Source organism: Squalius cephalus (assembly GCF_949319135.1).
Source record: "Squalius cephalus genome assembly, chromosome: 8".
NCBI classification, from domain to species: domain Eukaryota; kingdom Metazoa; phylum Chordata; class Actinopteri; order Cypriniformes; family Leuciscidae; genus Squalius; species Squalius cephalus.
The window spans coordinates 32,954,166-32,981,769 of NC_137129.1; the positions used below are offsets into that span (position 1 = coordinate 32,954,166).

The 27,604-nt window shown below is 37.1% G+C and overlaps 4 protein-coding genes across 8 annotated transcripts in view; 3 read left to right on the forward strand and 1 right to left on the reverse strand.

Annotated features, from left to right (window-relative positions):
• ago3b (argonaute RISC catalytic component 3b) overlaps positions 1–7,423 on the reverse strand; it is a 27,410-nt gene extending 19,987 nt beyond the window's left edge. Inside the window, exon 1 of one of the 2 annotated variants that reach the window (XM_079879518.1) lies at positions 6,902–7,423. In XM_079879518.1, the coding sequence (XP_079735644.1) occupies positions 6,902–6,920 (19 nt within the window). In that variant the 5' untranslated portion in view covers positions 6,921–7,423. The remainder of the gene's footprint in view (positions 1–6,901) is intronic. The other variant, XM_079879519.1, reaches the window with a different exon arrangement.
• Positions 6,550–13,329, forward strand: olah (oleoyl-ACP hydrolase). Of its 4 annotated transcripts, none has more exons than XM_079879523.1 (7): positions 6,550–6,598; positions 8,534–8,667; positions 10,258–10,396; positions 10,580–10,679; positions 12,277–12,446; positions 12,552–12,634; positions 12,813–13,329. In XM_079879523.1, the coding sequence occupies exons 2-7, from the start codon at positions 8,538–8,540 to the stop codon at positions 12,953–12,955; spliced, it is 765 nt and encodes a 254-aa protein (XP_079735649.1). In that variant the 5' UTR covers positions 6,550–6,598; positions 8,534–8,537; the 3' UTR covers positions 12,956–13,329. The 4 variants fall into 4 exon arrangements, with proteins under 4 accessions (XP_079735649.1, XP_079735646.1, XP_079735647.1 ...); XM_079879520.1 differs by lacking the exon at positions 6,550–6,598 and adding an exon at positions 6,637–6,694; XM_079879521.1 differs by lacking the exon at positions 6,550–6,598 and adding an exon at positions 8,104–8,174.
• A 437-nt stretch (positions 13,330–13,766) lies between these two features.
• tekt2 (tektin 2 (testicular)) lies at positions 13,767–26,501 on the forward strand. The gene is made up of 11 exons (XM_079879524.1): positions 13,767–13,814; positions 14,909–15,076; positions 16,722–16,847; positions 17,838–18,043; positions 18,668–18,811; positions 19,269–19,383; positions 19,527–19,634; positions 20,217–20,360; positions 21,525–21,604; positions 21,695–21,926; positions 24,822–26,501. Exons 2-10 carry the CDS (start codon positions 14,921–14,923, stop codon positions 21,891–21,893), a joined length of 1,278 nt encoding a protein of 425 aa, XP_079735650.1. The 5' UTR covers positions 13,767–13,814; positions 14,909–14,920; the 3' UTR covers positions 21,894–21,926; positions 24,822–26,501.
• LOC307163318 (free fatty acid receptor 3) lies at positions 24,971–26,002 on the forward strand (the record flags this gene model as incomplete). Its single annotated transcript, XM_079879354.1, has 1 exon — positions 24,971–26,002. The coding sequence occupies one exon, from the start codon at positions 24,971–24,973 to the stop codon at positions 26,000–26,002; it is 1,032 nt and encodes a 343-aa protein (XP_079735480.1).
• Positions 26,502–27,604: the final 1,103 nt, after the last annotated feature.

Consider the following 27,604-nt stretch of genomic DNA (forward strand, 5'->3'; position numbering starts at 1 on the left):
ACATCAAAGTGTGCATACCTCTTTGATGAAGAATACACACAGTGATGTACATTTTAATCTAAAATACCGAAATAATTCATATTAAGGAATTATTCACTGTATTTTAAAGTGCCCACAATAACAATACCGTACATATTCATTATCGCAATATATAACCGTATATCGGCACGTCAAGTGTCTATCAGCAGTCTAGTGTTTATACACGGTACTCGTACGGACTACTTTTTTTTAGTACCAAATGGTACAAGTAGTACCGTTTGAAAACCCTAAGTGGGACATTGTGTTATCACATCATGTAACAGTAGGCGAGACTGTTACTGCTTTTGTACAGATGCTTTAGAGGGGGGTAACAGAACCAAACTGTAACTGAGAGGTGTGGAAGGGGAATTTGACTGCAACTGCTTCTTACACTTCCCAGTGTGCCGTTGCTATGTCGGTTGCACTCATGTGGCTTCTTTTCGCCATGGCAACCATGACTACACTAACAACCAATTAAAGAAAAAACAGCTGTTTCTATATATAGGCACAGGACCAATTGATCTCACAGGCGACACATGAACATTTAATCTACAACGTTTGTGCACAAATCTGACCATGAAAGACTTGGTTGTACTGTTCACACAGATTCATGCTCACATGAGTCTTTTTCTCACTTGAGAGAGTGTGCTTAATATAAGAGTTTCTTGACATCACAGACTAAGAGGAACTGCAGGTTTGACAGTGATGTGGTAACACACTCAGCTCAGTCTGAAAGCCTATTGTGTTGCTTGGAGTGTAACGCTCACTTTACTGGCAAATGGGTGACTGGCACATTTACAGGGGTTTCACTCATTCAGAGAATGAGACACATCTCCTTTCTCATCATTTAATTATTCAAAGCTAGTCAAGCAAACGGATTTAAAGTTGTATGTTACTGTTCAGTCAGACAGTTCTGCAATAGTCAAAAAAGAAGCTTTTATTGATGACAGACTGACATAGCCGAAGGAACATATTTTATCAGGGGGGTGCAGAGGGTCAGTGCCCGGTTGCATAAAGCACCTTAAGTGTAATTTTCCCTTAAGTTCGCCCTTATGTTTCCCTTAAACCTAAGGGTGTTGCAGAAAAAAAAAACCTTAAGTGTTACTTAAGGGTTTCTTTAAGTGAAACGTCATAAACACTTAGAATTTCCCTTAAATGCTGTTTTTTCACTTAAATAATCCCTTAAAAAGCGTTAAGTGTTGCATAAAACCCCTTAACGGTCATTTCCCTAAGTATAACTTAAGGTTTGGAAATCGTAACCTTAAGAGTAACGCGGACAAAAATAAGACGACATGGCTGAATTTATGGAACCAGCTGAAGATCATTATGTGCCAAGAAGAATTTTTAGGGATAGGGAGAACCCTTTGGACCATCTTAGCGATGGAAAATTGTTGCAAGAATACCGATATGATCGACGCGCAATATTTGCGCAATACATCGCTAACAAACTAGACAGCGACCTTGACCATGTCATAGTGGGCGACCATGACAACCTACGTCGCGTCGCGTCTGCGATGCTTCACGACATCACGACAGAAAGACTAGCATGTTTAATTTTTTAACGGTCCTCCACGACGACGGCGCGCGAGTGAGGGAGAGTGAGTGAGTGAGTGAGAGTCTGTGTTCGCGAGTGAGTGTGTGTGTGTGTGTGTGTGTGTGTGTGTGTGTGTGTGTGTGAGAGAGAGTGCGTGTATGTGAGTGAGTGTGTATGTGCGAGTGAGTGTGTGTGAGTGAGCGTGTGTGTGTGTGAGAGTGAGTGCGAGTGAATGAGTGTGTGAGACGGCTCGGAAAACAACGTGTAGTCTGACATGTTTCTTGTCCACGACATGACAAGATTTTTAGGAGTCAAAATCGTGTAATCTGACACAGTGACTATCATAACAGACAAAAAAATCGTGTAATCTGAACCAGGCATTTGAGAAAACTTAAGGTGCTTTATGCAACCGGGCACAGGGCTTTATAATGCGGGGTGGTGGATTTTAAACAAAAACAGCCCAAACAACACTTACAGATGGAACATACTTGAGGACAGAGTTATGCGAGAACGCTCAGTTTAAATAAATGTGCATATATAAAACACTGCATATTTCACTACATGACAGCACAAAAATCAGCATCTTACCTTAAAGGGATAGTTCAGGATTTTAGACATGAATCTCTATAGCTTCCCCATAAGCAGTGTGGTGCATTGACCATGACTTACCCCCGACAGCGTCCTGTGAGCCGAGCTCCGGTCCAGTTTTGGTCAAGATGAAATTAGTCCGGCAAGTTTGCTGGGGTCACGGCAATAAAGCTTTTTTCTTCTCAAATCAATATGTGTTCAAAAGAGTGATATATTTGCAGCACAAAACCGCTGTCTATGGAGAGGTCAGACCTCGTAATGGCTTGGCACTATTTTCTTCCCCGTCATATCACTGCGCGCTGCCGCTACCTACAGCCAGCTGGGAGCCGCGCACGTGTCACTTTGTTTACAGCTCGTAAAGAGAACGATAACATGTCTGACTACAGCAGCGACGATGACAACATTGACTTCGACACAGCCAAAAGGATATCTTTACGAACCTGAATACACAGATGACGAGTTACGCCAGATGGAGTTAGAAAGGACAGAAAGAGAGAGGATGGACAGAGAAGTTGAACAAGTTGAAGCTGGAGCTTGTACAAACTGATCGCTCTTGGTGAGTAGCTATGTTAGCTCGTTCGTGTAGCTGTTCTGAGCACGTAAACACTGCTGTAAACACTGCCGAACAACTGAAAAAGTGGTGTGCGCCTGCGCAGCTCGCAGCTGGCTGTAGGTAGCGGCAGCGCGCAGTGATATGACAGGGGAGAAAATAGTGCCAAGCCATTACGAGGTCTGACCTCTCCATAGACAACGTTTTAGTGACGCAAATATATCACTCTTTTGAACACATATTGATTTGAGAAGAAAAAAGCTTTATTGCCGTGACCCCAGCAAACTTGCCGGACTAATTTCATCTTGACCAAAACTGGACCGGAGCTCGGCTCACAGGACGCTGTCGGGGGTAAGTCATGGTCAATGCACCACACTGCTTATGGGGAAGCTATAGAGATTCATGTCTAAAATCCTGAACTATCCCTTTAAGATACCCAAATGTATTTAGGCGCTCAGGAGTTAGCGCCGGTTCACACAGAAAGCAAAGACTTTCAAAGCAAATACACAAGACGTGGGCAGTGGAATGGGGAAAAAGAAATGCATATTTTAGAGTGCCGCATTTTTAGAAAGCTGTGTCATGTGTGAGACACTGCAAAAGCGTGCAATGGTTAAACAAGTCCGTCTAGCGCATTTACATAGAAAAACAATGGAGAAGTAGCAGAGTGGAATGGAAAAAATGTGTTCTGTGTGAACGGCCCCTAATCCCGATGAATGCTTCAATCAAGACCTTAATATTTAGTTTTTCACCGATGTCTGCGTGAACATGCATAAGTGTCAAATGCTGGTCCTCAACCAGAGAAGTCACGTGACTTCACTCACTCCATGCCAGATCGGCTTTTGAAATAGCCATATACTAGTAATTTCTCAAAGTCATAAGACCATATTTGAAAAAAAACGAAATAATAATTTTATGAATAAAGCTGAAAAATTAAAAACATGTTGAAAAACAAAACTTTATGTTAAGTTGTGTCATCTTAAATTCCAATGTAGTGAAACAGACTGATATATCCACCAGGCCAGTTAGGCTACGTTCAGACTGCAGGTAAATGTGGCCCACATCATATTTTTTTTGCTCATATGTGACTAAGATCTGTTTTTCTCATGACAGTGTGAACAGCACGAAACACACACACACAAAAAAAAACCTTTTCTTGAAGGGAGTCCCTTCAAAGAATTCTGCGAAAGGTAGTCTGTGGAAGGACAGTGATGTGTCAGAACTCATAACTGTTACAGTGACAGCTCTATATACAAGCAAAACATGAGGGTGCGTATCATAATAAATGTTTAAAAACTCTTCTCTTTTTTCACATCCCCGTCTTTGTTTTTTTATATTGCCTGCGCATGTATTCCCTGGCTTCTGTGGCAAATCACACTATAAACAAACGAGTATTCGCTAACTTTAATGTCCTCTGTGTTTATTATTTCCGTATGACAGTGTGCTGCGTGACGTCTTTTTATCATAATTTTGCGCATGTGGGTCAGTCCAGGACCATGTTCTGCTCACACTGGAATCTATCTGATATTAGCCACATTTGTTATATCATCATCTGATATTGCCCACATGTTGAAGTTAGCTGGTAGCCTGATATAATAACATGAGGAATGAGCAGCAGTGTTGACCGTCTCCTGACTCAAGTAAACTTTGCCTTAGTTCATGATCACTCCTCAAGCCCCAGTTGGGCCGCTTTGGACCAAGGTATTCGGCAGGCCAAAACCCCCGGCTGTTGGCCAAAAGGAAGCCCTGATGAGACTCGATCAAGCCCAGGAAGAGACAGTGAAAATGCGATTGGAAACACGGCTAATGTGAACAGCTATACAAGAAAATCAGATCAGAGTTGAGCCCTAAGGCTGGCAGTGAGAACTTAACCTTATTCTCAAATATGTCTAAATAAGTCATATTTGGCCATTGTTATATCGTCAGCATTGATTAAAGGGATAGTTCACCCAAAAATGAAAATTAGCCCATGATTTACTCACCCTGAAGTCATCCTAGGTGTATATGACATTCTTCTTTCAGATGTTTGGCTTAAGTCGACTTGCGAACGGCCGTCTGCCAGAAGCTAATTATTTTAGTCGATAAAGTTTTAAATATGGATATTTTTCTTACACAAACGCATCGCTTCACTTCAGAATGCCTTTATTAACCCCCGGAGACACGTAGAGCACTTTAATCATGAATAGATGCGCTTTGATGGACTTCCAAAGACATACACCCATTCACTGCCATTATAAAGCTTGGAAGAGCCAGGACATTTTTTAATATAACTCCGATTGTATTCGTCTGAAAAAAAAATGTCATATACACCTAGGAAGACTTCAGGGTGAGTAAATCATGGGCTAATTTTCATTTTAGGGTGAACTATCCCTTTAATGTCCTTAATTGCTATCTTATTTAGGCTATATAATAAGCAATTTATGGTTTACAAATTTAACATTTTAGTCAATTTTCAGTGCATGGTTGTGTAAAATACCTTTAGATTTAGTTATGCAATTTTAAAAATCTTTATACACAGTGTGGACTTGACAATGACACTTGACTTTTCTGATCTCATCTTGCACAAGTCAAATTGTTATTTGGTGCCCCTCACACAGTCAACCAAAAGTCAACTATGTTAAAGCACTAACTTTTCTTACAATATTTGTTTATTATAATAAAGTCATAAATAATAATTTGATAAGCGCTCAAGCAGTACCATTGCTATGGTTACCTTTGTAGGTGAACTCCACTGATCTATGTAAATGATTTAATAATTTAAGTAGATCAGTGCAGTGAATACCCACCCAGCCCATCCTTCTATAGAGTACAACCATTAGGTTCCGGAAGTAAAAACTCCATTCACTTTTTTTCCATATGGAAATTGATTTTGAACAATAACTTAAAAAAAAAAAAAAAAGCCATGGTATTTGCTTCTGCTGAAGCTGTCAGCACGCATTATTTCAGCTTATTTTAAAAAATAATCATGTTTAACAGTGGAATTACCCATGATGCTGTACAGAAAATTACACCAATCAGAGAGTCGAAAAAAGCAACACGCTCCAAAATAGATCTTTAGCTCCACCCACTCCAACGAAGCACTGTGAAAGTAATTCATGTCGATCTCCCAACGCTCTCAAAGTACTGAAATATTTATATATGCATATATTGTTTTTAAACATATAATCAACATTTTTAACAAAGCCATTTTATATCTCTATAGTGTAGTGTTGTTATTAACCTTGTAGCTGATAGGCTTGGTTCATGTGGCATAACTCTGTAACAAAGACTATTTTAATATACTTATGGGAAACCTTTATGAAAAAATACTTGTGGGTGAAAAACACAACAAATTAAAGTGGGTGGGGGCACTGTTGCACTCTACACCAGTCAACACAAGGTCCTGGTTATTTTATCTTTTTAAAGTGACTTTTGGGCTAAATAATTTCTAGGGTCTTATATTTATTTATTTATTTATTTAATTATATTTATATAGCACCTTTTCAAAAAAGGTTACAAAGTGCTTTACAATAAGAACATATAATAATACAAAAAATAAAAATAAGATACAGAACTATATGCAATCATATCTTGCACAAGCCAGACAAACAAACTTCTCTTGAAATTTCCATATATATTCCAACGGACTTATAAAATTTCAACCCCAAACGTCCCAGATACATACATTATATCTGCACTATACATTATGGGTAATCTACAAAAAGTAGACTTTACTTTGTAAATACAGAACGACTTCCAATTCAAAATCCTACGTGAGATCGTTCAGATTGATAATAAGCAGTGAATCGGTGATTCAATGACAGTCGTTATGGCAACGGACAATCAGAAACTCGCCCCTCCCCCCGGCACCTGACGCACGCAGCACCTGTGCGTGACAGCTGGGGCACAATTGTGTGACGTCAGCAGAGCAAGTGAGTCAGGAGGATCTTCCACACACGGCATATGATCGCAAAAAAAAAAAAAAACCTAACCAAACTCTCACAAAAATGTGGTTGCTACGCCCAAACGTAAATAAGCAGAAAATGGCAAAATCTAATTGCTTATTCATTCTCGAAAAGCCGTTAGTAGCAATTGACCAATAACTTTTGCTAAGCAATGAATGTGTATTGTAACGTTACTGACGGTTGACGTAACGTTAACAAAATTACACCGAGTCAATAGTACGGAATCGACAATAATCCTAAATCGGTCTGAAAACCTCAAGAGCGACGTACCTGTAGTTCCGATTTCCATTCATGAGGTCTCTGTCCGGATTCTAGCCGGCTCCGGGGATCAAATGCCGGCTGAAGGGTGTTTGTTTAAAGCCGCTGAATATCCTCCGTAAATCGACCTACAACCCAACTCCTACCGCGGGTGTTGAACTGAAGCGGGCCGCTCGGAGGCTGTGCTCTGGTCGGAGGTCCACCCAACCAGTACGAGTCAATCAACCAAAAGTCACGAACTCCCCCCGTGTCTCCTACCGAGTGTCGCAGATCCGTAAACGCTAACGTTACCAGCTGACAAGACTCCAAAGAAAATATTTGTAACAGCCGTCGCGAAAACAGAGTTTGTCAGGAGCCTCGAACCCTTCGCTCTGTGTCTTCTAAAGTGAACAATCTCTTATAATTTAAAGACAAACACACATATATGAGGCTTATAGCTTAATATCCCTCACTGAGTCGAAATTGTGTCTTTTATTCCAGTCGCTTTAGACCGAGTTTGCCAGCGGCCGTTGACGTCTCATCGACTCTGTCGGTGTGTTACCGGTTTGCCTTGGCTGGGTTTACCATCTCGGTACAGTCGGGCTGTGTTGCCAGATTGCTACGAAAACAAGCAAGCTGCTCTGATAAAATCAACTCGGAATAAGCGAATTGCCTCTCCAAAATCAGCCTAAATAAGCTTATTTGTATAACTGTGTTATGGAAATAAGACAACAAACCCTTATCAACCATTCCTATAAGCGAGTCAAGCGACTTTGTGAAGCAACAAGCATAATGCTACATTAAAATGCGCGGACATGGCAACAACGAATCAGGGAGACCCACAGGAAATACCAAACGCAGGAAACACCGTCACTTCCTAGATAATGCCATTTATTTGATCCGCATTTTATTATCTATAAAATGTTTTTGTGATTTTTTTCATATATATATATATATATATATATATATATATATATATATATATATATATATATATATATATATATATATATATATAAATATATATATATATATATATATATATATATATTGATTGTATGTCCGTTTTAAAGTATGTTAAGTTTCAAAGTATTTTATAAAATAAAAAAAAGACTTATTTATTTTCACATTTAGTGTTCATCATTGTGGTAATCTTATATTTTTGTTTTGTAAATTTTTTATTATATATTTTTGTATCAGTTTACAAAAAATGTTGGTCTACAGATGGCAGCAGTGTGCTTAGCATGCATGTCATTACCAGAGAGAGAGAAGAAGATTGTACTGGGATTTGTTCCGCACTGTAAACGTGAGAACAGTAAATTAATTACTTTGTTCTATGATCTATAAAATAAAGAGACATTCATTAAAATATGAAAGATTACATCATTTGGGCACAAAACAATGGCTACATTTCGAAATATGTAAATGCAGCTAGTATTGAGATCAGTACTTAATTCAAACTGTATGTAATACAATATTCTCTTCAGGTGAACAAGTGTAATGCAGGTGTTCTTGGTCAATAACTTTTTTCATGTTTTTTTGTTTATATTCCGTATTTGCCATCAGTCCATAGGCACTGATTAGATAGACATATTATTTAAAGGTGTTTTATTTATTGACATTTTGCATAGGATTAATTATTCTTAATGCATCGTAATGTTTCAGAGGGATGGATAAAATCATAACCTGTTTCAACAAGTGCCCAGATGCTTCTGTCCGTCTCATCTGTTTTCCCTGGGCAGGTGGAGGCTCGATCCACTATGCTCGCTGGTCCAAAGCTCTCAACTGCTCTATTGAAGGTAAAGATGAATATATAGCCTAATAGAGCAAATATGCTAAATTTCACCGCCTCTCCGCCGATAGCGAACTTTGAACATTGGATAACTTTCGTGAGGTAAATGCAAAAAAACATAGGGCCCACTGTTCGCAAACTGTTAAACGATTACATGAGGCATAATACATTTCGGTAAGTTCTACTATATCTTTAAGGATTTTGGTGTTCTTGCATCTAACGTTACTTTTGTGCTGTAACTCATTAAAGTGGAAGCTACCTGTCACGTCACATTTAAGAGCGTCAAAACGCAAATTGCTGTTTGAATTTCGTGATAAAATGGACAGAATTTGAAAGCTTTGTTTCTTATCAGAATTAACAAAGCTCTTTGCGACTATAAAATGGGAGACAGGCTATAAATAATGTTTGATATAGGGAAAAACAGCGGACCTGGCAACCGTGGCTTGAACATAGCGTCACATAGAGCCTGCTTTAAAGGGTTAGTTCACCCAAAAATGTAAATTCTTTCAGTTACTCACCCTCATGTCGTTCCAAACCCATAAGAATTTTGTTCATCTTCGTAGGACAAATGAAGATATTTGTAATGAAATCTGAGAGATTTCTGTCCCTCCATTGACAGTCTACGCAACTACCACTTTGATGCTTCAAAAAGTTCATAAAGAGATCGTTAAACGAATCCATATGAATTGAGTGGTTTACTTTACTCCAAATTTTACTTTACGCTATTTCCACGTTAGCTTTGACAGCCCTAAATTCAACACAAGGGACACTTCTTCACACACAGAATGACACCCCTTTTGATTAACAGGATATCGGCCCTGATCATTGGCTATTTTTAAATACAGTGAAAGTTGAAATAATTGCTTTTATCAGATGATACCGAGTATTGGCCGCTACATTGCTGCATTCCATGTATATATAAATATATATATTAATACATTTGTAATACATTTACATTTTTTTAATGGTTAGTTCACCCAAAAAGTTAAATTCTGTCATCATTTACTCACATCAATAACGACTCATGTCGTTTCAAACCCGTAAGACTATTGTTCATCTTTGGAACACAAATGAAGATATTTGTAATGAAATCTGAGCGATTTCTGTCCCTTCATTTACAGCTGCGCAACTGCCAATATGAATTGAGCGGTTTTGTCCAAATTTTCTGAAGTGACATGATGACTTTATATGGTGAACAGATTGAATTTAGGCTTTGATTCACATATAAACATTCATCAACTCACATTAGTTGTGATAAACAGAAGCTCAAGCATGTTCGCTTGACGTGTGAGAACCAATGAGGTTCATTCTCGTGTTACGCAGCACGTTTGAGCTTCTGCGAGAACCAATGAGGTTTGTTCTCACGCGTCATCAGGTTTGGTTGTGCTTCTGCTTATGTTCTCTGATCGATGTTTATATGTGAATAAAAGCTTAAATTAAAGGCTTAAAGAAAATTTAAATATCTTCATTTGATGAACTCAAGATGAATGCAAGTCTTACAGGTTTGGAACAACATGAGGGTGAGTAAATGATGATAGAATTTTCATTTTTCATTATCTCTTAACCTAATTTATTTTAATTGTTCATATGTTTTCAGTATACTCAGTTAGACTGCCAGGAAGAGAAGGGAGAACCAAAGAACCATTTTTCCAAAATATGCAGCAAATCATTGATGAGGTCATAGGTGTGATACTTCCACAACTCAAAGAAAAGCCATTTGCACTCTTCGGACATAGGTATGTGAGACTGTTGCTAAAGTATACAGGAAATGGTGACAGGTTTTAAAAAGGTATATAATGTCCTGATCCTGATGTTTAGGGCCAGGGCAGTGACAGCACAATAATGCATATACATATTATATATAAGAACTTATATATAATATATAAATATTTCTTTTTTCTTTTCTTTTTTTTCTGTAGTTTTGGAGCTATGACCTGCTTTGCCTTTGCCGAGCATGTAAAGAAAGTCTACAATCTTGAGCCGATTCACATGTTTCTCTCTGGAGCTTCTGCACCATATGTAAGTGTGATTTGCTCTGTATTGTCATATCTGTCAAATATGAATGGAATTATGAGAAAACTGCCAGAACCATTTGCCACATGAAAACAAACATGAAGCATGATCACCCCACAGATTATGTGAAACACACTTAAAAAACCCCAAAATGAACAGATTTCATAAAACAGTTACATAACATTGAGTAGTTAATCCATTTGATTTTTTGTTTTTGTTGATCTTTTCATTTCTTTCTTTATTAAAGGGGACATATCATGCTAAATCCACTTTTTTAGCCCTTAAATGCATTTTGTTGTATATTTTTAGTGTTTAGAAGTATAGAAAATTTGAGATTAGTCTCTTCAGGTGTTTCGTTGATATCTTTATATTCTGTTTTGGCCTTATTTTTCAACCTGTTCCGATTTTTCTATTCTCTATGACGTTTACGTCACAGTATTTGCAGCGGAACTGCCAAATAAGGACATCGACTACCGGCTCAACACTTCGAGCAATCCGCCATTTTTATTTCTCGCTACGATTTTGTAGTCCAAGCTCAAAGATGCAGAACTAGAGGGTAAGTCAGAATGTTCGGTTGTTGGATGTACTAGTAACCCACACGCTTCATTACACCGTCTCCCAGCATCAGAACCTCTTCGAAGTGCCTGGTTTAGTTGAAATGTACCCATAAAGTCATTTTTGTGTGCGCGAACGCGAAGCACTTCAAGGATAACTACTTGCAGCAACTACTTCCTGCATTGAACTTGTTTTAGCGCCCGCCAAAGCGATTTTTTTTGTCCCGCCAAAGTCTTATTTGATCGGTGAGTAATGTAGATGAACTGCCGCGCTTGTGACAGGGCGCATGTTTAACTGAAAAAACGAGCAGAGAGAGAGACCCGGTCGCGCGCGCGCTCTCTCTCTCTCTTCCGAGCCAGGCGAAAGTGTAAACAAGACTTCACCGTCTCCAAACTAGGCGCTGTCTTGCTCTCTCTCCTTAGCACATTAATCAAAATACATCGACACGGTGGTAAAAGGTCGGAAGACCAAAGTTTCATGTGGAGCATTCGGAGATAATTTTTTCCTGAATTACCGTGTGAATTGTGCTAAATAAGTTGCCTTATCTTTTCTGAAAAGCGTTCCGGGCATTAAGCTGACATAAAACAACACTTTAATAAAACGAAAAAACTATCCAATGGTGAAATGTTTTCTGTGTTGACACAAATCTTGGATGTCCAAAAGTTTCTGTGCCGCTAGATAATCGTATCTCTGCTATCAAACTACAAAAATGGCCGAACGGGGTGGAGTTGAACCGAGTGTCACCTTTACAACCTGGAGAGGGGGCGGGGTATGACGTGTCTCATTTGCATTTAAGAAGACTGCACCAAAACGAGTTGCTCTCAGAGGCACATCAGAAAAGGGGTAGAAAAGGGGCCTGTGGAGCTATAATAATGAGGAATTCAGACCCAAGCATTGCAGTTCCGCTTTATATAGACCACAAATGTATGATTTATATGTAAAAAGGAACGATTTAAAAGCATGATATGTCTCCTTTAAAAAAATGTATACTTGTATGTATAAATATATCTAAATGTATTTTTGGTAATAAAATGACATTTTCTGTAAGTCTGAGACTAGACTGAAGGCGCCAAAAAGAAGTGATTTGTCAGATCAAGATTTTCTTATATGGGTAACTTCTATCGGAGGCACACCACCAGAGATACTGACCAATGCTGAGCTTGCCAAACTCTTCTTGCCTGCGTTGAAAGCAGACATCGGTGTATTGGACAACTATAGGTGAGTTTTTTAGAAGAAACGGACAAACAAAGTACTTCCTTAGTTTTAAATAACATCAGCATATGTGGCATAAGAACTTACATCTTTATAATATATGTTCGGCAGGTGCAGCAGACCATTAACACCTTTCCTATCATGTCCAGTATCATGCTTTGACGGAAAAGATGATATACCCCATGACTTACAAGGCGAGTCTGGTTCAGTTTTCACAAACTAAAACAATGCCGCAACAGCATGCATGGTTTTGGTTTTATAAAGCCGTCAACTCGGACCAAACTGGTTATTTGTTCTGTAATGATAATCACATGTCATGAATTTATTATCATTCTACAAGCTTTTTTTTATTGTGTCTCTTTTGCTTTATAGCTTGGAAAAACATGACGAGTGGTGACTTCACTGTGCAGATGCTTCCTGGAACTCACTTTTACTTGAAAGAAGCAGCAAATGAAAAATATATACTGGACCACATCACAAAACATCTTGAGACAGCAGAGATGGACTATCTATGAAAACTCTCTTTCATTAATCTGACTGCAACCATGATAAATATATGCCATAACTAAATGTACTCTTAATTCAAATTCACTAATGGAACACGGTTTGCTGTGATTGTGAAGAAAAAAAAATTGAACTGACAGAGAGTAAACCAATTAATGTCAGAAGTAATCCATTCCATTAATTAAAGACTGAAATGACCAATATATCATGATTATTATATACTGATAAACCTATGTATACAGATATAGTAATTTTACAAGATAAAAAGCTGCCATAGGCCTATGAAAATAATTATCAGGTAATCAACCTCAAACCTGTAATAATATATAGCTAAACTATTTGTATGAAATAAAACAGACTGAGCCTGCTTCATGTTTTATTATTTAAAAAAAAAAAAAAAAAATTATAGTAGAGCAGCCAGGGGTTAAAAAATGTTCTCGAAATGTTGGCAAAAAATAATTGGCTTTTTTATCTTATTTGTATACATTTTCTAACAAAACATGTGAAAAATGCTAAAAATGTGGTGGCCACGGCGTTTTTGAGGTGTTTTGAGTGTTGTTTTTTAAGCGTTGCTGTTCTACGGCGTTCACATCGGACCAAACTCCAAGTGATATTCGGTTCTATTAGCGATTCAGCAAAAGCACTTATTACTTGCAATGGCTGAGGCTGAGACGAGTGGTCGTAGAGTTTGTTACGGTCATATGATGACACTGTCTCATTGAGTGAGTAATTGTTGAGCGTTACTATGCTATTTAAATTATTAAAAGCGCTGCGGTTGCGTCACCCCGTTACCAGGAGACCCGCTTACTGTGTTCTTGAACTCACAACAGTAGACAAACAACAACACTCCTGAAAGTTTCATTCGTCTCGGTAAGTCAGATAAATGTTTGTGGCGGCTTACAAATGACATGTTGCCTATTAACTTTTTTTTTCTCCAAGATTTTAACTATAAAGTCAAATTGTAGGTGCTGAATTCCAAGGTCTCAACCTAACTTTTTTTTTTTTGGCAGTTTGCTGTGTGACAGTTCGATATTTAAAAAGTACAAATATTCAATAGTCTCTCAATTACGAGGTCATGCAAAGTAAAAGACGTTAGATGAAGTAGACTATATATCATGTCACTTCAGGACACATCTTGAAATGTCACGCTATTGTTTGCTCTATTATGATTATAATCTATTTTTAGCCTATATAAATTGTGGCACTGAAGACTGGAGTAATGGCAGATGAATTCAGATTTGCATCACAGAAATGAATTATATTTTAAAGTATATTTAAATAGAAAAGCATTATTTTAAATGGTAATAATATTTCTTGACGAGCAAGCCTTCTTTTGAAAAGCTTCTTCTTTCAATAACATACAAAATAGTAATGTTTCCAAACTTTTGACCGGCACTGTATAGGCTTATGTATAAATGTATTGCTGTGGCCTGGAAAAAAAATCACAAAACTTGAATAATTTTAAAAATACACTCAAATAGGCCTACCACCAGTTTCACACATTTTTTTATTTTTTATTATCATACACATATTATCAAAAATAAATAAATAGGAAAACAATATTTGGGTGTACATTTGTAAAGACAGGAGAAGATAAAAACAAACTATTGGAGAAAAAAAGAATTTGGTGAACATTAAAGAGTCTTTTTTGAAAAGCACAAAGAGCGGGGTCATGAATTTAGGTAACTTGTAATGCCTGTTGGTTTTGGTGTCCCTGATATATGTCTGAAGCCGTTTATATAAAACCAAAATGTTTAGATTTCACCAGTGAATTTGATCAACATTTCTGACATTTTGTCCAATAATAATAATTTCAACTATACATTTTATTAATGTATTTCATGCATGAATAACAATCACAATGGTAAAACACAAACAGAACCTTTAGATTCAGATGATTAACCATTTGCCTGTCTGCCAGAACAACTTCTTTTGTGTTTGTCATCTTGTTTCTATGGGACCAGATACCAGCAAACATGGCCACCCTGAGCTCGAAGCCAAGCTCGCGTTACAGTGTGTCTGACTGGGCAACTAGCAATAAACACATCTCAGATGCTGCTGAGCACAAGCGCAGTATTTCACACGAGATTCGGCAGGCAGCAAGAGATCTGCGTAATGAGACGACCAATAAGGTAATGCATTAAAGATCAGGGTGGGAAGTTGTTTGAGAGGTAAAAAAAAAAAAAAACTTTATTTTAATGTGACATAGTTACATTGTACTTACTCAAATAAGTACTAATATTAATTAACTACATGCACTTACTATAGAGTTACAATTAGGGTTTGGTTTAGGGTTAGTTACTTGTAATTATGCATAATTTACTGTTATTACTATAGTGAGTACATGTGGTAACGTGTAACTACATAGCCTAACCTTAAAATAAAGTGTTACCAAAATTACCAATAATTAACACATTTGTAACTCTTTATTTTACAGTGTCCCTGTTACACATCTTACGTTTACTTACTATAGTAATAACAGTAAATTATGCTTAATTACAAGCAACTACTTAACCAAACCCTAACCCTAATTATGCTGAAAGTAGGCTATATGTAGTTAATTAAAGTCCCCCTGTGGTGAAAATCAAGTTTTTAATGTTGTTTATTATGGAAGCATATGGGTAGCAATATTCAATTTGAAATGTAATATGCAAAATGGCAATGCATAATGTAAAATGGAAATGCATTTCTGTATTTAAATTTACATTTTCCATTACATTTGTGCAAAGTTTGGTGCAAAATGAAAATGAAAATTCAGTTATATAGTTTGCCATTTCATACACTAGTTTTAATATGTAAAATATGAAAACTAAAAATATATTTAAAAATATATATATATTTAATATGTAAAATATATAGTTTTTAATATGTAGCAAAATGATCATTTAAATGTTATTTTTCTTAATTGCATTAACACTCACAGTTAAGACACTTGCGATTGCATTTTCATTAAATGTTCCGCAATGAATGCAAAAAAACCCCCCCAATTAATAGCAAAATTCAATGTGCAAATTGAAAATGCATTCCGAGCCGATTTAATTTTGCAACGTATAAAGCGTTAAAATATGTATTCAATTTACATATTGAAACTAGTGTATGAAATGGCAAATGTAAGCTTCAGATTTGTAAGCTTCATTTTCATTTTGCACCAAACGTTACACAAATATAATGGAAAACTTAAATTTAAATGCAGAAATGCATTGCCATTTTACATATTGCATTGCCATTTTGCATATTACATTTCAAATTGAATATTGCTACCCATATGCTTCCATAGTTTATATGCCTATGTGGTGTTTTTAATGTGCTTTAAGACAAACCATGTGCAAATTCATAAGTCAACACCATTGCTGATATTTTCTCCTTAAAACTGCAGTAAAACAAAGACGCAGTTTGAAATCGCTGGTGTTTCTGACGTCACAAACTACCTTGTAACCAATCACGTCAATATGTGATCATCAATGTGTGGATCTCTGAGCTGGTGTGAGCGAGTGGAGGCAGGGCCAATTTCCATATTCATAGAACCGCATATTAAATGAGGCAGGGGTGTAGTTACATTCAAGCTATTTTAAGGCACAAATAATTTTTTTTTTCAAGGAAAAAAACGCTTAAATATGTCATTTTGGTGATCAAAGATGAGTTTTAAGGGATAAAATGATTGACTACAGGGAGGCTTTAATATTACTCAGTGCTTAAATATATAATTACACTGTAACAAAGACACCTTAAAATAAAGTTTAACCAACAAATTCGTTGTTGTTTTTCTCACTTGATCAGACGAACTGGCAAGAGTATGACAGCAGCCGGCGACTGAGTGACAGAATCAATGACGTCGCACGCTGGAAGGAGAATCTGAAAGCCTGTGCACAGGAAGTGGACACAGAAATGGACGCACTAACACTGGTGATTAATGTTTCTTTTTTTCCATCTCTTGAAGTTATCTAATATGGCAGGCCGTTTTGACTTTTATTCATTCCAAGGAAATGAGTTCTTGATATCAACAATTAAATTTTCAGTAGTTAAAATGCTAATTCTTGATATCAGGAATTAGATTTCTACTAGTAACAATGGCAGTTTTTGATATCAGGAATTACATTTCCATTGCACTGTAAAAAGATAATAAAAAGTATAATCACCTTGGTTGTTTTAAGTCATTTCAACTTAAATTACATTAAACTGACTTAAAAAAATGAGTTGAGTTGAATTTAAAAAAAAAAATATTGGCTTAACGAATTTTGATGAGTTAAATCGATGTCAAAACATGTTTTCATATCAAACTTATTCAACTTATTGATCATATATTTTTTTACAGTATAGTAAAAATGTTAATTCTTTATCCACAATGACGTCATCACTCGCAGAAATATGAATTCTTGCAAGAATTAAATTTCAACTAAAAACTATAATTCTTCATATCTGTAATTGTATTTTCCCTAGTTAAATGTCACCTTAGGCTGCCATTCAAATTCAATTGTTGAAATCAAGAATTGATTTCTTACTAGTTGAAATTCCAATTTCACATAATTAGAAATACAATTCTTACCAGTAAAAATCATCATTTTTGATCTCAAGAATTACGTGGTTACTAGTACAAGTATCAGACATACCTGAATGTCTTTACAACACTGAAAAAATGTTGGTGAAAATGTAGAAACAATTTTCATTCAGAAATTGCTGTAAAGAAACCTCAAGTAACACATTGAATTAAACATGAAACTCTGAAATAGTCTTTTCTTGTAAAATCTACTCCAATAAATGTTTTTTTACAGTGAAGAAATGTATCGTAAAAAATATATTGCAAAATAAATAAATAATGCAATTTAAGAAAAATGTGTCTTCTAAAAAGAAAACTAAATCTCAAGTGTATTCATGAAGCCATAAATCATTGCTAAGTCCAAGGAGGAGATTGAACGAGCCCTTGCAGCCACTGTTCTGCCCCTTGAAGTCACTGTGGAGTGCTTGACCCTGAGGGAAGGTCGTCGTGGCAAGGAGCTGGTCAGTGACCCTGTAGAAGCTGAACTTAAGAAGGAAGTAGAGGTGATTGATGGAGCACAACGCAGCCTTCAGCAGTGCATCGATCAGGCCTTTGAACAGCTGTGGTAAGTATAGTACATACATTCAGATAGATATTAAAGCTACACTGTGTAATATTTTAAGTTGATTTTTAGCAAAAAACACTTTGTTCTTTCAAAATTATACATTCTCATTAATGTGTAATCACTTCAACCAACTAATTAAGTATTCTCCTAAGTGTATAATCTGCCATTTAGAATACATACGAGCGAGTCGCTCGAATGGCGGCAGCCATGTTGCGCATCCATCTTGAAAATACATTAGCCAAAGAGGGACATACCTGGAAATTCAAGCTTCGCCTTTCGCGTGTTTACACTCAGTGGCACCGTGACGAATGCGAGGGGGAGATTACTCGTGACTGCCAGCAGATTTGAAATAATACAGCCACCATAGGAGTTAAAACGCCCTCAGAATGGGAGGGGCTAGAAAGTATATTCAGTTGGTAGTCATATACAATTTCACCGCTAGATGGGAGTAAATCCTACACAGTGTAGCTTTAATTATTTTGAAGCACTCAATAGCAATCTGTTTTGCTTGTTTTTGTATGACCGTGAAAGTTAGATACATTATTATACATCATATCTCACTTGATATTTGACTGTTGATATGATGAAGATTAGGTGGTTTCTAATATCGGCAGATCTTCTCAGTCGTCTACAGGAAGCACGGCAACAGCTGACCATTGACCTTCAGGATAAAATAGAGGCGCTTGATGTGGACATTTCATGCTTGTCTCTCACTATACGGTCACCTGAGATCTCCCTGAAGCCCAACCCCACAAGGGTGCTCCCCGGGTGAGTAAATGTGCTATCTTGGTATAATAATAATAATAATAATGCCCAGAGAGTATATTATAGGACAAGAAGGGACCTCAAATAGGTATGTAGTTTAAAGTTGGCATAATAAAGATTACGAGGGCACGTGAATTTTATGAAAATAATGATGTGCACATAATAAATATTGCAATTTTGTTTTCATGGTGACTTTAAATCTCCATTTTTAAATAAATAAACATCAATCCTCTATGAAAATAAAATGTAATTATTATTATTATTTAAATTATGATGTCATTAAATAAAAAATATGTACTGTTTTTATATTTTAACATACTTAAACTTAAAAATAAATCACTTAAACATTATCAATATATATTTTCCAAATATTAGTAATTTGTAGTTTTTAGCATTTTGATGATGACAAAAAATGTACTATTAATACAATAATGTACTATTTTGTCCACTTTGTTTGCAGTTCCACAAATCCTCAGCAGTGGGAGCAGTTCAGCCGATACAATGTTACCCGAGCCAAAGAAGAGATGCAGGCCTCTGTGCAGATACGAGAGAATAACAGCATCACAAGAGCACAGGTGCAACACCTGGACTATAGATTTAATCGTTTAGTGTATTTAAAAGCTCGATTTAATATTCAAGGAACTTATTGACTCGTAGTTGAACAACAGTATTTAGTATGATCACCATTTACTACATATACATGCCTCTTCTCTCTTAGGTGCAGAATGAGCTGGAAGCCCAACGAATGGCTGTGGAGTTTGCTCTCCGTAAGCGAACTCACCACCAGGAACAAGCCCATCATGAAATGCAGTGGCAGCTGAAAACTGTGAGGCTTCATCCTTATTCTCCCCCTTTTTTTTAAATATTTTTCTGGTGGTTTAGAATATGCAATGAAACAGCATCTTGGCCACAGCATACTAACCTCATATGAACTGTCATACAAAGTAATAATTGGTTAAAGAAAGTGCTTTACACTCAATTGAAATGTGAATGTGGAAGTTCAGTAATGAAATATAGGTTAGTTGGTCATTATTCCCAAACAAACCCCACAGGGTTATAAAGTGAGGCGTCAGCCTGAGTTTATTTTGCGATAATGACCAGCTGACTGCAAAATATTGTCTTATTATATGACTTCCCACCAAAAAAATCAATACATGGACATTGATTTGAGTGTATACTGTTTGATTATGTGAGAAGACAGACTGTGGCGTGATATGTGCGACAAGATCTAGCACAGTGTTGGAAATTGGTTGTTAGGGACAATATAGGCAATTATTCCAAAATATCTGATAGCAGAATGATGCGATTGATCAATCAGAAACAAGTATTCCAGATTGCCATGTGGTAATAGATGAACGGAATGAATAGGGCATTTTTCTTTCCTCCAATTTGTCCCATTGTCTCTCAGACTCAGCGTGAGATTGCTGAGCTGGAGAGGGACATTAGTGGCCTGGAGGAGGACATGCATGCCAAGATGGCTCCTCTAAAGCTGGTCCACACCCGTCTGGAGAACAGGATAAAGAGGCCCGGCATGGACTTGTGCCGAGATGAGGTAAACTCCACAACCAGTTGAGTGGAAACCCACATAAAGGTGCAGTCACAGTGAAATTTCGCAGGCGTTCGCAAATGTTTTAAATTGAGTGTTCATCGGAGTGGTCCAAGACCCTGGACTTTTGTTGCACTTGAACCATGAATACACACACACAAAATTGACTGGATTCGAGGAGTTTTGTGGTTGAAATTTAAAAAAGTAACAAATCCTTCCCTCGCGGATCAATTTTGACCCCCTTAGGAATGAATGGAATGCGAGGAATGCTTCAGTACACATAGAAAAACTTAAAAATGCTTTACCAAAAAATGATTTTATAATGTCTACATGTGTATCTGAATGCATACTGAAGTGAACTGATTTTAGGACCCAACGAAATGTAGAGCTATAAGGCCATCTAATGGCAAGAGTCATGAAATATCATGTTTTTTTTTCCCACAAGAGGTCGGCAAAGACACCCAATGTTTTCAAAGATATTTTGTGCTGAATTAAAAGGGTTATGTATGAAATTCTGAGTTATTTTGAATTTAAGTTAAAGGAATGTGATGAATGTGCTTAAATTATTATTTATTTATAATTTAATATTAACATCTAGTAATTTAAACGTTAATAGAATAAAAAAATGGCCAAAATATTATCAAAATGAAATAAGCTTTCTGAAAAAATAAAATACAAAAATTAATAAATTATTTTATTAATGGAAGGGAAGGATGAGGTTTGCAGCAAATCCATTGCAAAACCTTTCACACTAACACAAAACACCTGAATGTGTGGATTCCTATTGAAATGACTATGTTGGCTGCGAAAATTCGGTGAACATCTCAAACCATGAAATTCCTTATCGCATGGATCCTTATACACCTTATTACTTCCGATTTATTAGCTGCAACAGATAAATTACTATAAATAACATGTAGTAACTGCACATGTAGTGCAGTAAACAGTAAATCTATCTGCGCTACAAATCACTGAGTTTATGAATATGATAATAAATAAATAATAAATACCAGTTTGCAAATGAACAACAGTAAATCAGACTGCACTTCATGTTATCTGCAATGATGCATGACCTTTGTCCTAGTTAATTAATATCATCCACTGAAAAACAAACACAATCCATCTTAATCTGCTGTTTTGATTGGTTATCTCATAACTTATTACTCCCAGGTGCAGTTTGGTTTGGTGGATGAAGCCAAGCAACTGGAAGCCGCCATTCTAGCACTGAAACAGAAGCTAGCACAGGCCCAGTGAGTCAAATTCCTCCTTTCATTTATATAAATAATGCAAATTCAAAAGGAATCTGAACATCTTTGATGCTGTGTTTTGTCCATGACCAGGCACTCTCTGCAGTCTCTTAAGCAGCATGAAGCTCAAATGATAGAGGATCTGTCTCGTAAGCAGGATGCCCTGTCGTTGGAGCAGCGCAGCAGCCAGACCCGCCAGCACCTGACTCTGGGGGTCCAGACTGAGGGTCTGCGTTCAGCTGTGGTGCCGCTCACCAACTCTAGTGGCAGATTCAAGCTGGACCTCGCTTGAGTCGCCGTCCTGATTCTTACCCCCTAACTTAAGGTGCGGTCACATTTACCGTTGCTCAGTGAAATTTCACAGGCGAATTCCAGTTATCCCAATAGGAATTTGCGTTTCACGAAAAAGTTCCCCATGCAGATTTCGCTCGTGTTAGTCACGCAAATTCACTACGTTTACAAACAGAAAGCTGTTTGGTTTGTAAGTGACGTCTGTGTGAGCTGTGCTTTTTACATCTCTACGCAATTGACAATGGACGCCTGCGAAATGTTGCTGAAATTTCGCAAATGTGACTGCAACTTTAATATAAAGCATCATAAAATCTGAATAAAAAAAATGACATGAAATTATATTTTTACGAATCCGTTTTAAGCTGCATTCATGTGTGCGCATTTCTGGAAATCCTTTTCAGTCTTACCGCTCTTATCGGATTTCGCATGGTTTGTGTCACTTTCTCACACTACGTAAAACGTAAATGTAAGTTGCTCCAGAAACAAGGTTGTGTTTATTCATATGCCGGTCACGCTAAAAGATTACAATACAATGGAGACATGTTGAATTTTAAGACTTACCGAGATGACAGCACGGAATAAAGCCGCGAAAACCAGACTCCTTCCTCTCTGCCACGGTAGCAACACATTTTCATATATAAGACAACATCTGTATTGCAAACCCCTCCACATTGCTGTTGTTGTTTTTGCCGTATGCCTACTAACGCAACGTCATTGCCATCGAAACCAATGCAGATATTATGGAAGGCGAAAGAGAGCCACTGGACACACAAATCAGATTTGAACAGTCGCGACTGTGTGGACAGACAGTCAATAATTTAGATCCGGATACAAAAATGATCAGATTTGGACCGACAGTGTGAACATAGCCTGAGTCAGGTGTGTCAAACTCAGTTCTTGGAGGGCCACTGTCCAGCAGTTTGGATCCAACCCTAATTAAACACACCTGAACCAGAAAATCAAGGTCTTCAGGATTACTAGAAACTTCCAGACAGGTGTTTTAGAGCTGGTTGGAGCAACACTGCTGGACAGTGGCCCTCATAAGAAATCTAATTTTACTTTATCAAAATCACAATTCAAAACTTCCTTATCAGTCCAATGGCTTGTTCGGAGCTTCTGCAACTTTTTTGACGTCACACAGATGACCATATTGACACAGGATCATACACATGTATAAGTCAATGACAGCAGTTTGGTAATAGCCTAGTCCCGGTGAGGTAATAAAGAGGAAGTAGGGTAGATATTACATGTTTGGCAGACAGTTTAATCCAAAGCGGCTTACAGTGTGTTCAAAGGATACATTTTTTCAGTACTTGCATTCCTGGGCATCAAACTCAGAACCTTTGAGTTACCAGCACCAATTTTGCTACAGCCAGAGCTGCAAAAATGGCTAGTTTAATTGGTAAGAGAGAGGGTGGAAACTAATCAGGGACAACTAAATAAGGTAAATCAATACAGTGAATCATTATTTGATAACCTAATGATTACATTTAAAAAATAAATAAACGTGGTATGACTTTTTTAATTTGCATTTTTTTTTCTTAATTCCAGTATTTTACGTATTTCTATTTCCTCTTCTTATGTCTTTACCAATCTTAATACAATTTTTTTTTTTTTTTTTTTTTGGGGATGCGGTAATGAGTTTTGGGTATAGTATTTCAAACATTCATTTGATTTTATGATTAAGAGTGGAGCAACCTCAAATATAAATACACACTAACAGGTTTTACTTGTATAAGGTTTATTTTCTCGGCTCGTAAACCACATGTGGTCTTTTTGTTGTATTGTTAAATGGTCTTTTTGGTTTCACAGTCCTTTTCAACAATCCATCTGTCAACAGATTTTTATTTTATGTGAGGGAAGAGAAGCTTATGTCATATGAAAGGCTCCATTTAGATTGGACTTTGACTCTCAGTGATGAACGAGATAAAAGAATGGGTGACACAAAAATCTACGCAAATCCATTGGTGAGGGTTTATCAATTCTGTTGAAGTTAATAGCTACACTAATGTCTCTAAATGGGACCATTTGAGTCTATGTGAAATAACTAGGAGGAAGATATTTCCCTACAAGTTTAAATACATGGCAAATATTACAGAGCTCAAATCATGGTTGATCACATTTTGTTAAAGCGTGTGATCAGTTCATATTTAAATGCCATAATATAAAGACTAAGATGCTATGTTTGGTGTTACAATGTATGTTTTTTTTTTTTTTTTCCTGTTTATTGCTATTCTTGTCAACCTAAAATTGAGGTTGTACTTTGTTGCTGAAACTTTCTGTTGTGTGTGTTTAAATACATAATTCGATGTGGTTAGGAGTGGGTGGTTTGAGTTTTTCCCCCTTTTTTTAGTTATATATATATATATATATATATATATATATATATATACACCCACACACGCACAAAGATAAAGGTGCATGATATACAGCCAGTATGATCATGCTTAATAAACAGATCCAAAGGCTTTTTGCATGCCGCTATAAAAGCGTCAAGTTAATTCATTGTATGCAGTAGTCAATGCTGAATGATAAACCCCTAAACAGTCTCCTAGTGAGTTTACAGCTTTAATGGTTTAACCGTCCAGTTCATTTCATGTGACAGAGTCACGGCTGGATGGGCTAGGCTTCCTGTAAAGCCCAATTATTCTGAATCATTTCACTAAAGGGGCCTGATCTGATGTGTGCACCAAGGGCAAATAAGGCAACATGAGACCATATAAATACCATCTTGCTACATTAAGTACCCATCCCCTTGCCTCATATCAGACCAATTCAAGCTCTTAAATGCACTAACCACCCATCTTACACCCCTCCCACGCCCTCTTTTTCTCCCCACCCTACACTGTGCTTTCCAAATAAATACAAACTTCCATGCAAATACGAACTTCTTCATTGTCTTCATCTATTTTTTTTTTCTCTCACTCAGATTGGAAGGTGTTCAGCATTTTATTTGATTCAGGAACGGCAATTCTTCCTCATGGAATAACGAGGGAATACTGGAGGCCAATGGAGAGCCTGTAAAAAGGAGGATCTGGTATTTGTTAATTGAGCAACAAATCTAGAAATCGATCTGACATGGAGCTGACTGCGTTCAGCTATGTCTCGATATTGATCTACATCTTCACCTTCTTGCTCGGACTTCCCGGCAACCTCCTCGTTCTGTTCGTGTACATCCGTAAGGCTCGAAAACACGGTGCCACTCCCAATGTAGTCTACGCTCTTAACCTGTGTGTGGCAAACCTCGCTCTAGTGTTGTGGATGCCAGTCAAAATGGCCGAGACGCTGCTCCAGGGTTGGGCGCTTCCAGCTGCCATTTGTCCCATTTACAGTTTCTTTCTGTTCTCCTCGGTCTACGGTAGCAGTCTGATCCTCACAGCAGTCGTCGTGGGCCGTTACCTGAGTATCGCCTACCCCATAACTTACAAGCTCTACCGCCGGGCCCGTACTTCTTGCTTAGTGAGCGCCATCTTGTGGGCTTTAGTGCTCTTGCACTTGGGATTTGCTTATCTTGCCGAAGGAGGGGGACATTTTGTGTCTTTATCAGAGCATAATGTCTCTGCATGCTATGAAAACTTCACCCAGGAGCAGTTGGATGTGCTAGTGCCTTTACGCCTAGAGATGGCACTGCTACTCTTCCTGGTGCCGCTTGTTTTGTCAGCTTTCTGCACGCTGCGCTGCCTTGTGCTTGTCAGACACTCTTCTTTGCCCTCTGGTGGGAAAAGAAGGGTATTAGCCATTGCACTCTCCACATTAGTAGTATTTGTGGTCTGTTATGGACCCTACAATGTTTCCCACGTGGTTGGCTTTGTCTTGTACACTAATGTGGAGTGGAGAAGTGAAGCCATGCTTTCCAGCTCCTGCAATGTCTTTCTAGAGCCCGTGGTTATGTTGATGCTTTCGCCGTGGACGCCGAGGGATTTGGTTGACAGATTGTGCCGTAAGCGAAGAGACGAATCATGCAAGTTGTGGCATCAGCATCACTGCAGTAGGGCTTCCAGGAAGCCTCAAACAACAACTACACAGGCAATGTCAATAATTAGCCATGGAGAATCTAAAGATGACAGAGCAAGAGCAAACAAAGCGGACTCATCCATAAAAGCGACCTGATTAGGGTACTGCCATACACTCATGGAGCAAATGAGAACATGGAATTTTTTTTAATCTATGAGTCACCCAAACAGACCTATTTAGGGGAAGGATATGAGCCGTAAGATAATGTTTTGGTGGTCATTAAAGATATTGGATGAGAAAGTGCACATTCTTTTCAAATTCAGCAATTGTTTTTAGACACCAGCTGTTTATGCACATCTTCCCCTATTCACTAATGGTTGCTTCTGTATTATATCATTACATTTTTAGATTTTAATCAAAAATATAAACTACAGTAAATAAATGTAATTAGTAAATATTGTAAAATAGTAATATATAGTAGATCCTTTGAACATGCAAGAAGATCTTTAGAAAATGTTAAACACTAATAATGAACTGTACTTAATTTGTACCTATTCTGTAAAACTCTTATTCTGTAATTAATAATGTGAATGTATATTATGTTATTAAACATGGGTACTGTATATATAAATTAAATTGCTCTTACGTTCTCTGGGATCATTTCATTTTCAGTGCAGTTTTTGGATGTTATGAATTGTAAGTATGAAATTTAAGTATGTTGCCGCATGCAATATTATAAATATTTCTTTAATGTGTACACCTCTGCATTTTACAGGTTTTACAGGCTTAACAAAACAAAACAAGTGTCCTCTATTTTCACATTACGCACTAACTGTGGGTAAAAACCCATGTGACAGTTTGTGGTTTGCAATTAGGTACGTCCCTTGTGCGACATAATAAACATGCATGTTAAAAGTTAGTACTTACAACGAGAAGGAAACCTAAACCATATCCTGAAGAGTCTTGGTGAGTGTCTTTAAATATATTCAGATGTTTTAGAAAATATGTTGGACTGGAATACATCCGTTTTACTTATCTCTTCCGTTGAAAGACTATAAAAACAGTAGTGATAACAGTCAAATTTTGATAGAAGTGCAATAATGTTACCCTGCTGATTTGCATGATTTTCTCACATTTTGCTTTCACATAAACTTTCACCATTAGTTGTCATTTTGTATATGGGCATCAGAATATTATATGTAATTATTAATTAAAATTGAATCTGAAGAATTTTCTAATCTAATTTCATTTATATTTTTGTTTGCACTATTTGTATTATCAGTACAGCATTTTTTTTTTCAAAAAGCTCTCAGTACTTTGACCCCAGCATATATATATATATATATATATATATATATATATATATATATATATATATATATATATATATATATACAGGGTGGGCCATTTATATGGATACACCGTAATAACATGGGAATGGTTGGTGATATTAAAGTCCTGTTTGTGGCACATTAGTATATGTGAGGGGGCAAACTCCTCAAGATGGGTGGTGACCATGGTGGCCATTTAGAAGTCCACAAACAGGACTTTAATATCACCAACCATTCCCATGTTATTACGGTGTATCCATATAAATGGCCCACCCTGTATATATATAATACTTGTCATTCCCATTTTTTATGCTTTTAACAATATAGGACAAATTCTGATTAATATGTATGCTGCTCTTGCAAACAGTTTATAGTGATCAAAACACTTTGGGAACATTGACTATTAGGTAACTTTAAGGTGTTTTTG

What these genes read in the sequence shown, in the direction of transcription:
- olah (XM_079879523.1), top strand. Translation starts at nt 8,538, where the DNA reads ATGGATAAAATCATAACCTGTTTCAACAAGTGCCCAGATGCTTCTGTC. An exon ending in TTTGCACTCTTCGGACATAG is followed by an intron (nt 10,397 to 10,579) that starts GTATGTGAGACT and finishes TTTTTTCTGTAG; the next exon opens with TTTTGGAGCTATGACCTGCT. An exon ending in GGTGTATTGGACAACTATAG is followed by an intron (nt 12,447 to 12,551) that starts GTGAGTTTTTTA and finishes TATGTTCGGCAG; the next exon opens with GTGCAGCAGACCATTAACAC.
- tekt2 (XM_079879524.1), top strand. Translation starts at nt 14,921, where the DNA reads ATGGCCACCCTGAGCTCGAAGCCAAGCTCGCGTTACAGTGTGTCTGAC. An exon ending in AAATGGACGCACTAACACTG is followed by an intron (nt 16,848 to 17,837) that starts GTGATTAATGTT and finishes ATCATTGCTAAG; the next exon opens with TCCAAGGAGGAGATTGAACG. An exon ending in CAGGCCTTTGAACAGCTGTG is followed by an intron (nt 18,044 to 18,667) that starts GTAAGTATAGTA and finishes AGATCTTCTCAG; the next exon opens with TCGTCTACAGGAAGCACGGC.